This window comes from Pongo pygmaeus, chromosome 10, assembly GCF_028885625.2.
Source record: "Pongo pygmaeus isolate AG05252 chromosome 10, NHGRI_mPonPyg2-v2.0_pri, whole genome shotgun sequence".
Classification (NCBI taxonomy): Eukaryota; Metazoa; Chordata; class Mammalia; order Primates; family Hominidae; genus Pongo; species Pongo pygmaeus.
The window spans coordinates 37,858,693-37,871,214 of record NC_072383.2 but is presented as its reverse complement, the minus strand read 5'-3'; the positions used below and the strand labels follow the sequence as shown (position 1 = coordinate 37,871,214).

Genomic DNA, 12,522 nt, shown 5'->3' with positions numbered 1-12,522 from the left:
GCTATTGTAAGTACAGCTGAGTCAAAAACTCACAATAAGAATGGGTACTTTACAACAAAAAGTATAATTTACATACACACACACATTGAGATTTACAAATACAAAAATATTTTTATTAAATACATCAAGTCATTGGTTTCCAAAAGAATTTTCTCAATAATTCTGTGAAATAAAATACTTAACAATGGCAATAGAATTTTGCATAAAGTTGCATGTTGATTACATATTAAAGAAACCTCAAAGATGTTTTCGGTAACATTTTCATTTGGAGACTTACAGGATCGTGGTTTGTTTTTAATGCTTCTCTATGCTCTGTAACCTTTAAATTTTCTAAACCCAAACTGAATGCATTATTCAAATAAAGAGTCAAGGCACATGGTCTGATACTAAGATAAACTTTTAGAAATTTGAACTAAAATCCAATTCAGGAAAATCCAGGACTTATGGTCAGTAAACCTATCCCAGAGATGAAGGAGTAAATTAAGACAAACAGTAAATAGCACATTTAAAAGATAAAGCATTTCCCATATGTTCTCATAAATTGTTGTCAAACCAAATCTTATGTAGCTTCACAAACAAATGCACACACACAGATTTAGCCAAAGGCTAAGAAGAAATGGTTTACAGATGTGGTTTGGAGACACTTAATATAAATGCTTCAAAAGAAAACTGCAGAGTAATATTCTTTATGTAAGTTAAACACCTGGAAAATTCTATCTGAAATGTAGATTGCAGTCAAGAAGTTGTCCCCAAATCCTCTTGCAACAAATAGCGATATCTTCGAGCCCACATATGAATTCTTGCTTATTCACTGTACCCATCAGGAGAAATCTCTTGAGACCTCACTCAGAGTGCACATCCTTACCACAGTACAAGGCTAATGAGCTTGGATCGATGGTGTTCTCAGCTCAGTGGACTGAAAACAATAAGTAAGAATTGGAACTGACTGCTAAAAGTAGACATGATGATCCCATGAGAATATAGAGCTAGTTGTTGAACAGAAGACAGGGGACAAAAAGGCAAATCAAAAGCAGACACAAAAACTCAGAAACAATCTCTGGAATAGGGACAAACTGTCTTACACAAGTCAGTAGATTCCAAGGGCATCATTGTATAGATATAATATGATAATGGACATGCATTTTCATGTCCTTAAAAAAAGATTAAGCTGTTTTCAGAAGTCCCATGTCTTCTTTGGTAAGAAGTTAGGGTATCCTTGGTTTATTTCAGAAAGTTTACCTTGCAAAGCATTTGGTTACTTTCATGTAGAAAATTCATGTAGGCAAAATAAATCTTATGTTGATCATCCCAGTTTATTTTATTCATTTAAAACAAAGATGTACTGAGGACCTACTCCATTGCAGCCACTGCTCTCGGCATTATGAATATACGGTGAACAGCATAGACCAAAATCCTGTTATTAAGGAGTTCAGAATCACGTGGGGTAAATGAGGCGTCATGGGAGCTCATTCACAAAACCAAGTGTGTAAGAAACACATTAATTTTATGATTCCAAAAACAGCCTCACAATGCAGCATAATGTTTCAAAGTAAAGATTAATTCCTGAAAGATACTGACCTGATTTTTGTCGGTAAAGTAAGGCTTCCACATCTATTTTAAAAATGAAAAAAAAAGTTATTTTATAATTCTCTTTAACATATTTTAAGACAATGAAAAAGATGTTCTTTTTGTTTTCATTCTTCCCTAAAATTCAATATAAGCAATCCACTGTTTTTATCTGGTAAGTGTAATACTTCAATAGTAATTTATTATTTCACAGCTTTTCTATTTAATAGGAAATGATCTATATAACACATTTACCTACCAGCATACATGATATCAAAATTTTCAATGCCAACTAAGACTTGAAAATATGCATACAAAATAAATTAAGCTCACAAATTAATATTAGCCAATATTTTATATCTTTTTCACATGACTACAGCTGTTGATCTAAAGTATGTTTTCTGATCTAACTTTTACATGATTTTATTTCCCCTAAACATTTTCTGGGTAATGTGTTCATAAGCAGTGAATTAGACAAAAAAGAAACAAGAATAAAAGAACAGAACCAATAATATGGACTTTAATGATAATACAGGATAGCCTGAGAAAAAATAAAAGTAGATTATGCATATTTATGCCTGGACTATGTCTCTTATAACTGTTTTTTTCTACTGGAAAAATTGTTTTTCAATTTTTTTCTTTCTGTATAGTTATTCTTGATTAAACAATGCAAATGTTTCTTTCATCTGATTATATGGATACTGCCTAAATATTTGCTTTCAGCAACTTCCAGGCCCCAAGATTTATCATCCTATAACCTACTGAAAACAATGAGAGTCTGTATTTGAAACATAAATCACACTGACTAATAGCAACAAAAATTTATTTCAAATAAGGCACCTAGGATTTCTGCAAAGAACAGTTTTCCAAGTATGTTTCTTAGTTCCCACAATGACATCATGAATAAATACATAAAATCTTTGAATTTTGTTGATAAGTCACCTATCTATGGAAAGCCTATTGAAATAGTCAGAATCATTTTCCAGATCTACAAGGGATGGATATATAGGAATTTACCTTAGAAACATGAGCCAATTCTTCAGTAAATTTAACATACTTTAACAAGTAATTTTAAAATTATTTTTATGGTGATATGACATTTAATAAATACTTTGAAAATAATGTGCTCTTTGCTCCATTACTTAGGAAACAAGAAACATATTTATGCAACAGAAAAAAAGAATATAGCAAAACACTATGTAAGATTATGAAAATCACTATTACACAAAATAATCATTTTCTAATGGTTCATCAGACAATTTCCCAGATAGTTGGATTAAACATAGAAATATTTTCTCTTAATTATAACAAATAATTGCAGTTCTCTATATTCTGACATCTCAGAGAAAAATAAGGCCTATGTTTTGTGTTCTACTTTCAAATTTAGAGAATAGACTTTTAAATTTAGATATGGAAAAAATCTGCTTTTTGTAGACTTTTTCCCTTACATTTGGATAATGTTATCTTTTCTGCCATTTTCAGGAACAGAACAGCGTTTGTTTCTAGGCATTTTTTCATTTTGCTTAGTGTTTAATTTTCTCAAAATAAATGACATCTTACCTTTAAATTAATTTCTGAAATTAATTAATGAACTTTCTAAAATATCCAGGAAAGATGTTAGTTTAAAGTGTTGTTTTTGATGATGACCCAGTTTTTTAATTGGTGATAATTTCTTGATTTGTGAAAAACATGATTACCTGTTTGTGTCTTTAGTCTTAATATGGATATGCATTCAAGATAGAACCATCAAAGCATAAACTGTGATGAAAATGAGTAACAAACAACACTGTATGTATCTTGTGTGACCTGCTTAGTAATAGTTCTAGGCAGTTGCTAAAAACAAATATATCTAAATGTGTATGTGTATACATATATTTAAAAGCACTCTTCATTTTATTGTGCTTTACTTTACCGAGGTTTACGTATATTATGTGTTTTACAAATTGAAGATTTGTGGCAACCCTGTGACTAGCAATTCTGTTAAAACCATTTCTCCAATAGCATGTGCTCACCTCAGGTCTTTGTATCACATTTTCATAATTCTCACAATATTTCAAATTTATTATTATTATTATACCTGTTATGGTGATCTGTGATCAGTGATTTTTGATGTTGCTCTTGTAATTGTTTTGAGGCATCACAAACCACGCTCAATAAGATGGCAAGCTTAATATATGCTTATGTTCTGACCCTTCTACCAACAGGTCATTGCCCCCATCTCTCTCCCTCTCTTTGGGCCTCCCTTTTCCCTAAGACACAATAATATTGAAATTAGGCCAGTTAATAACCCTACAATGGCCTCTAAGTGTTCAAGTGAAGAGTGGCAGATCTTGCATTTAATATCAAAAAGTTCAAAATGATTAAGCTTAGTGAGGAAGGCATGTAGAAAGCCAAGATAGGCTGAAAGCTAAGTCTCTTGTGCTGAACACATAGCCAATTTGTGAATGCAAAAGAAAAGTTCTTGAAGGAAATTAAAAGTGCTACTCCAGCGAACGCATGAATGATAAGAAAGCCAAACAGCCTTATTTCTGATATGGAGAAAGTTTGAGTGGCCTGGAAAGATCAAGCCAACCACAGTATTCCCTTAAGCCAAACTGTAATCCAGAAAAAGGCTTTAACTCTCTTCAGTTGTCTGAAGGCTGAGAGAGGTAAAGGAGCTACAGAAGAGAAGTTTTAAGTTGGCGGAGGTTAGCTCATTAAATTTAAGGAAACAAGTTGTCTCCATACTATGAAAGTGCAAAGTGAAGTAGCAAGGGCTGATGGAGAAGCTGCAGCAAGTTCAGAACAGAAGATCTAGCTAAGATAATTCATGAAGGTGGCTGCACTGAACAATAGATTTTCATTGTAAACAAAACAGCTTTTGATTGGAAGAAGATGCCATCTAGGACTTTAATAGCTAGAGAGGAGAAGTCAATGCCTGGTTTCCAAGCTTCAAAGGACAGGCTGATTCTCTTTTTAGGGTCTAATGCAGCTTCTGACTTGAAGTTAAAACCACTGGTCATTGACCATTCTGAAAGTCCTAGGTCCCTTAAGAATTATGCTAAATCTGCTCTGCCCATGCTCTAAATATGGAATAACTCAGCCTGGATGACAGCACATCTGTTTACAACAGGGCTTATTGAATATTTTAAGCCCATTGCTGAGAGCTACTGCTCAGTATAAAAGATTCCTTTCAAAATATTACTTCTCATTGACGAGAGTTCAAGAGCTCTGATGGAGATGTACATGAAGATTAATGTTGTTTTCAGGCAGCTAACACAACATCCATTCTGCAGCCGGCAGGTAAAGGAGTAATTTTGACTTTCATGTCTTCTTATTGAAGAAATAAATACATTTCATAAGGTTATAGCTGCCATAAATAATGATGCCCCTGATGAATATAGTCAAAGTAAATTGAAAATCTTCTGGAAAGGATTCACCTTTCTAGATGCACATTCATGATTCATGAGAGGAAGCCAAAATATCAACATTAAAATAATTTGGAAGAAGCTTACTTTTAGAAGTTCAAGACTTCAGTAGAAGAAGTAACTGTGGATGTGGTAGAAAGAGCAAGAGAACTAGAATTAGAAGTGGAGCCTGAAGATGTGACCGAATTGCTGCAATCTCATGAGAAAACTTGAACAGATGACGAGTTGTCCCTTATGAATGAGCAAAGAAAGTGATTTCTTTAATTGAAATCTACTTCTGGTGAAGATGCTGTGAACATTGTTGAAACGACAACAATGGATTTAGAAGAGTAGAAAAAGATAATTGCTAAAGCAGTAGCAGGATTTAAGAAAACTGACTCCAACTTTGAAAGAAGTTCTACTGTGGGTAAAAGGTTATCAAGCACCATTGCATGCTACAAAGAAATCTTTCATGAAATGAAGAGTCTATCAATGTGGCAAATGTCATAGCTTTCTTATTTTGAGAAATTGCCACAGCACCCCCACCACCTTCAGCAGCCACCACATTGCGTACTCAGCAGCAGTCAACATCAAACCAGCAAAAAGATTACAACTCACTGAAAACTCAAATGAGCATAGCATTTTTTAGCAATAAAGTATTTTTAATTGAGGTATATATATTGTTTTTATACATAATGCTATTGTACACTTAGTCTACAGTATAGGGTAAACATAACTTTTATACATGTTGGGAAGCAAAAAACTGTGTGTGCTTTATCGCAATATTCACTTTATTGTGGTAATCTAGAAGCAAACCCGAGATATCTCCAAGGTATGCTTGTATCCACACTCTTAAGACAGGATTGTTAAAGCTGAGGTAATACACAGTAAGATGAAAAATCCAGTTTTCTTATCCTACTTTAAAGTGTAGTGTAAGAAAGATTGCTAGGAAGAAAAATGTTTGATGTACTGAACACTAAACATTCAAACAAATATATACTTGGGGTCCATCACATTTGAAAGAATTCTTTAAATTAGTTTCTTACCTTTGCAGAAGCACCAAAGTGCCACAACCAAGTACCATAAGATCAACTTCATGGTTGTGATTTGGGACCTAGAAATGGAGGATAGTCATTCTGGAGAGACAAATCTACCAGGGCCCCTGTAACTTTGGTTTTTATACACACTCATCCCACTGTCTGCCATCATGGGCTAGGTGTGGTAAACTTGGTGACGAGAGAGCAAAGGTAAATGTAATAGGCTGCCAAAGATGAAATCCACTTTCAGTCTGTTTTGTGCCTTACTCCTATGACATCTTCTATCTTGGACCAAATCCAGCTCATACCAAACCCAGAACATGCCTTTTTGCCGCCCTGTGCAAACAGCAAAACCAGGAACTAAAAGCCCCAGGATTAAAAACTAAGTATGCTGAGGATACACACATTTATCTGTCCCCTATTAATCACTGCAGAAGTCTTAATACCTCAAGAAACTCAAATATTGTGATTAAATATTGTAATTGTCTTTCCCTTAACAACAAAATGTATTTTAAACATTAACCTACTTTGAAACAAAGAACTCTTTACTTATCAATAGGTTATTAGGCATTTTCTTAGAGAAATACATGGCATAAGTATAGGTATAGATGCACTAAGATGTATAAATGTACAGTAATAGCTTTATTATTCACAAGGATATGTAAGACTCTAATGATATAAGTTTTTACTTTACAACAAGATATATAAATAAGTAGAAAATATATTAAAATGAAAACAACATAAAAAGAATGTTTTAGGACAAAAACAAATTTAAATAGAAAATGTCATTCATCAATATATATCTAGATATCCTGGGTAAAGAGAGAAGTTCAAGTTAGAATCTGAGAGGAGTTCTGGTCTGGTCTGTGATGAGCAGGGTAGAGAGGATTAACAAGGGAGGAATCTCTTGCGCCGGTCAGGTGGACCTGGAAAATGGAAAGGCCACCTCCACAGCTTTGTTGATGCCGTTTGCTCCTCATCTGCTCCCAGTTGCTACCAAGAAAAGACTTCAGCAGCTAAAATGAAAGCAGTCCTTAGTTTATTCTCCCCAGAAAAGCAGAAGAATCTAGGAAAGGGGGAAAAAGTATGGACCAACATCCTTTTTCTTCCCCTTTATTTACTCATGACTCAACTAACTTAAAACAAATAAATAATTCCTGCCTTTTCAGAGGGCCTCACCAATACATATTGAATGCTTTTACACATGCTCCTTGGCTGGCCAAATCTGTTTAGTCTATTTGTTGAGTCTTAAATTATTTCAAAAGGGGACAGAATTTAACAGATTAAAACATTTTAATTGCATTTGCCTGATTAAGGTGGCACATTTACTGAAGGCCATGCGATATTAAATCTGACACCAGTGTAAGTATCAGAGCTTTTTCTATGAGTCAGGTATTTGGAGATGGTAAACAATAGATATTTTAGTGCTGGAGAAGAGGACTCACTCCAAGAACAGAGAAAGAGGTAACAAATGGAGGTTAAAGAGACTAACAACTCATTGACTTTGTCATTTTTCCAAAACCCAGACATTTTTCTTTCAATGATTCACAAATTCATTAAGATGGTACATAAAGGACTTTTCCCCAACATAGAAAAAAATATAGTTCAGAGGGAACTATCTTATACATTGAGACAGATGACTCACAGTAACACTGCCATTGATGATGTTCTTTTCTTTATCATACATGACTTCATTGTGAAGAAGATTTGATCCCAGGAAACCCATTTTTTAGATTATCATTATGACATAATTATTCTGCTATATGCTTCACAGTAGGCTTAGACTTGTAGGAGCCAGAATGATACAAAGTTATCAGGGGCTGTTGAGCAACTAAGAATATATGCAAGATACAACATTTCAATAAGCAAGATTGAAGGAAAATGCCATGGAAGCTCCAAGGAAGGTGAGATTACTTTTAGCTTAGGAGAATCAGGGAACATTTCATTACATTTTCTTGGCACAACCCTAACCATGGCTTAAATTAAACTCTTTCCTCTTCCCAACTATACTATGCAGGTGAACACAACTGGTTCATCTATGACCATATGCTAACTTGTCTCTCTTAAATTCATTACCCCAAATGGACCCTTAAGACAGCTAGGCAATTATATTTTCTAGTCCATGTGCTGTCATACTCTTCTATTTCATATCTTCTCTCCTCTCCAACATCCAACACCTCTTTCCCATCATCCCTTTCTGTTAATAATATATTTCCAGTTTTGCTGAAAAAACAAAAGCTATCAAAAGAAACTCTACCAGATTTCTACTCAAACTTTACCTACCTTCTTATTTATCTAGATGAACTCTCTGTGCCATGATCAAAGGCCAACTCTTTCATTTGTATACTGGATTCCATCCAAGAATATTATGCCAGCAATTCATTCATCTCTAGGTTTTTCCCCCTTTTGGATTATTCTCAACAGTATAAATGCATAAGCTTATTTCTCCTAACTCAAAATAAATAAAAACAATGTTATGAAATGAGAATTATATCTCAATAAAGCTGTTTAAAAAAAAACTGCAGAACTTACTTCCTTTCTGGCTCTCTTCCCATTTCTCTTTTCCCTTTAATGATTAAATATCACAAAAGAGGTATTTGTGCTCATGGACTCTACTTCCTGACTTATTCACTCATGAACTTTGTTCCTTCAAGTTTTCACTCCATCACTCCACAAGATGTGCTCTTGGCAAGGACAATGGTGATTGATCCTCTTTTGTGAATCTAATGGTCAATTTTCAGTCCTTATTTTATCAACCTCTCAACAATAGCATTGAACACAGTTGATCAATTCCTGCTTTTCAGTACACTTTATGTCACTTCTGCAAATTCCAAGTTTTTTCCATTTATTTGCCGCTCCTTTTTATCCTCTGTTGATTCCTTTTCATATTCCAAGACCTGTTAACATGAGGACCCTGAGGCTCAAATTTGAATCTCTCTTTTTGTTATTCACTCCCTGGGGGATTCTATTCAAATTCTATGAATTTAAATACCATGTATATGCTCATTACTTTCAAGTTTATATATCTAGCCTGGCCTTTTCCTCTGAGCTCCAGGCTCATATTAATCATCTTCACTTGAATGTCTGCTAGGCAGCTGAAACTCAATGTGCCCAATATGAAACTCCACTTGTGTTCCATCCCTTCCACAGATGTGATTCTCCCAATGTCTTTTCATCTCAGTTAATGGAGCCTCTGTTCTTCCAGTTACCTCTATCTACAATTTGGAGCCATCCTTGACTCCTCTTTTTCTCTCACCCATCTCCTACTCATTCCATCAGAAAATCCTCTTAACTTTTACTTTAATCTTGAGTCCAACCTCTTCTCAACACCCCCACCACCACCACCCTGATACCCCTCATTTATGCTGCCATCGCCTCTGGCCTAGATTACCGTAATGGACTTTCAGCTAGTCTCTCTATTCATCTACTTATTCACTGTGGCTAATCTCAGGACATCAGCCAGCATGGTCTTGTGCAAACTGACTCTTATGCTGTGTTTCTCCACTCAAAATTCTACATGGCCTCATTTCATTCAAAATAAAACCAACACCATTAACATGGCTTACAAGGCCCTGCTCCATCAGCCCCAACTCTTGTCATCTCACCTCCTACCTACCTATTCTTACTGTCTCCACTCCAGCCTCAGAGGCCTCCCTACTATTGGTGGAGCTCACCAGGTACACTCATACCTCGGAATCACACTCAGAATCTGATATGGTTTGGCTGTGTCCCCACCCAAATCTCATCTTGAATTGTAGTTCCCATAATCCCCCTGTATTGTAGGAGGGACCCAGTGGGAGTGGTTACTGGGGGTGGTTACCACCATGCTGTTCAATCCTGGGGTTGGTTACCACCATGCTGTTCTTGTGATAGTGAGTGAGTTCTCATGATATCTGATGGTTTTATAAGGGACTTTACCCCTTTGCTAGGCACTTCTCCTTCCTGCTGCCATGTGGAGAAGGATATGTTTGCTTCTGCTTTAGTCACCAGTGGATCTTTGCTCCTAGAGCTCCCAAGGTGGTGGCAGGCCTCTCCCAAGATGGCAGCAAGCCTTTTGTTCTCTGACCTGGGGTTCTTGGCCTCATGAATTCCAAGGAATGGAATCTTGGGCCATGCGGTGAGTGTTATAGCTCTATTAGAAGCTGTGGGTCATGGAAGAGAACCGTGGAACATTCAGCTCAATTAGGATGGACCCGGGCACTTAGCTGCACAGGAACAATGGTGAGCCTCTAGTGTGATCGGGAGTCGCAATGGTGCCTCACTCGATCAGAAGCACAGCAGACACCCTGCCAAATCCGGAGGGGTGGGAGTCAATGGTGGGTCTGCAACAGCGGCATTCAGCAGTGGTTGATGGTGAGCAAAAGCTCAGCTTGAGCTGGAACAAACATGGACCAGAAGAGTGTGCAGTTGCAAGATGTAATGGAGTGAAAACAGAGCTCTCATACAATGGGAGGGGACCCAAAGGGGGTTGCCACTGCCGGCTCGAATGCCCTGGGTTTATATCCCAATCATTGTCCCTCCCCTTATGCTCTCAGGCAATGGATGATTTCACTATTTCTTTACCTCCTGCTCTTAGCCTAATTGGTGAGCCCTCTTTACTACCTGATTGGTCAGGTGTGAGCTAAGTTACAAGCCCTGCATTTAAAGGTGGGTGTGGTCACCTTCCCCAGCTAGGCTTAGGAATTCTTATAGGAAATCCAGCTAGTCCTGTCTCTCAGTCCGCCCTCTCAACAGGAAAACCCAAGTGCTGTTGGGGAGGTTGGCTGATGACCGCGCTAACTGCTTCCTGCTGAATTGGGGTGTAGTAGGGGTCATGCAGTTGATATTTCCCCAGGAGGGGTACCTTCGATGTCATCAACATCAGAGCATGGGCTGGCAGGCTGGTCCAGGGGTCCACGGTAGATCTTAGTCATGGACTGCATCTGGGGCTCCATTTGAAGAATAATTTGTAGTTTTACAGCTTCAATTCTGGAAAAGACAAACTTAACAAGGAGGTTAAAGACACAGGGATGCAGGAAAAGGTATCTTTAAGGTCCGGGACCATAAACCACTCTGCTTCCCCTGGTATTTGGGAAAGCAGGGTATAAGGGTTAGGTACAGCTGGGTATAGAGGTACAATGGCCTTATTGATAATCCTGAGATCTTGCACTAACCTCCACTGTCCATCGGGTTTCTGTACTCCTAAAATTGGAGTATTGCAGGGGCTATTGCATGGTTTTACTAAGCCTTGGGCTTTTAGGTCTTTAACAATCTTTTGGAGTCCTTGTTGGGCCTCGGGTCTAAGGGAGTACTGCCTTTGGTAGGGAAAGGAGGTGGAATCCTTTAGTTTAACTTGAACGGGTTGGGCATTCTTTGCTTTTCCATGTGGACCTTCTGTTGCCCAGACTTCAGGACTAGTTCCTTCCTCAAGTAGGGGACAATAAACCTGTGTTCCTTCTCCTATGCTCAGGTGTATAATGGCCCCTGCTTTAGCTAGGATGTCTCTCCCTAACAAAGGAGTGGGGATTTCAGGCATAATTAGAAAGGCATGTGAAAAGAGTGAAGTTCCCCAGTCACAACTTAGTGGCTGGGAGAAATATCTAGTAACTGCCTGTCCTACGACCCCTCGGATAGAGACACATCTGGAGGACAGTTGTCCAGGACAGGAGAGTAAGACTGAGAAGGCCACACCAGTATCCAGGAGACAGTTAACCCCCTGGCACTCAATGGTCAAACATACCCGGGGCTCTGTGAGGGTGATGGCATGGGCTGGTGGTTGACCCAGGCACCCTCAGTCCTGCTGCTGGATTATCTGGTTAGTGGCTTCTGACTCAGAGGACCTTTGTCCCCTGGGGCAGTGGGCCTTCCAGTGATTCCCTTGACATAAGGGGCATGGATGAGGGGGTGGCTTATTTCTATTTGGACAATCTTTTTTAAAGTGTCCTTGTAGACCTCACTGGAAGCAAGCCCTATTAGGCATTTGATTTGCCTAGCCTTTCCCTGTTCCAGAGCCTCTAAAGTCCACTTGCCTGAGGGCCATGACTAAAGTGGTAGCCTTTTTCTTATCCTGTTTGTCCCGTTCTGCCTGCTCCTCCTGAACTCTATTACAAAAAACCGAGGTTGCCAAGTTCAATAGGGTTTCTAAGTTTTGCTCCAGGCCTGAGGTGGAATTTGAAGTTTTTTTCTGTCTGCAGCTGACTGAGTGATAAACTTATCCTTTAACATTAGTTGGCCTTCAATAGTCAGGTGACAGAAAGGTATGCTTCCTCAATGCCTCCCTTAGTCTCTCCAGAAAGGCAGTAGGATTTTCTTCCTTTCCCTGTGTTATAGTGGACATCATTGAATAATTTATTAGGCTTCTTCCTAGTTTTCCTTAGTCCTTCTAGCACGTCAGTTAGCAAATGTCTGTGGTACCAATCTCCATGTTCTGATTCTGTGTCCCAATGAGGTTCTACACTGGGAACTGCCTGCTGGCCTGTGGGGAATTGTTCTCTTTCCTCTATTACCTTCCTATCATTGACCTGACTGAGATACCAGAGATCACCAAACTCTCA

At 37.9% G+C, this 12,522-nt stretch overlaps 1 protein-coding gene across 1 annotated transcript in view; it reads right to left on the bottom strand.

The window, feature by feature from the left end:
* The window catches only part of MUC19 (mucin 19, oligomeric), a 188,895-nt gene extending 177,391 nt beyond the window's left edge, over positions 1–11,504 (bottom strand). The window contains 2 exon segments of the mRNA XM_054445211.1: positions 1,579–1,611; positions 10,973–11,504. Coding sequence (XP_054301186.1) covers positions 1,579–1,611; positions 10,973–11,504 — 565 coding nt within the window.
* Positions 11,505–12,522: the final 1,018 nt, after the last annotated feature.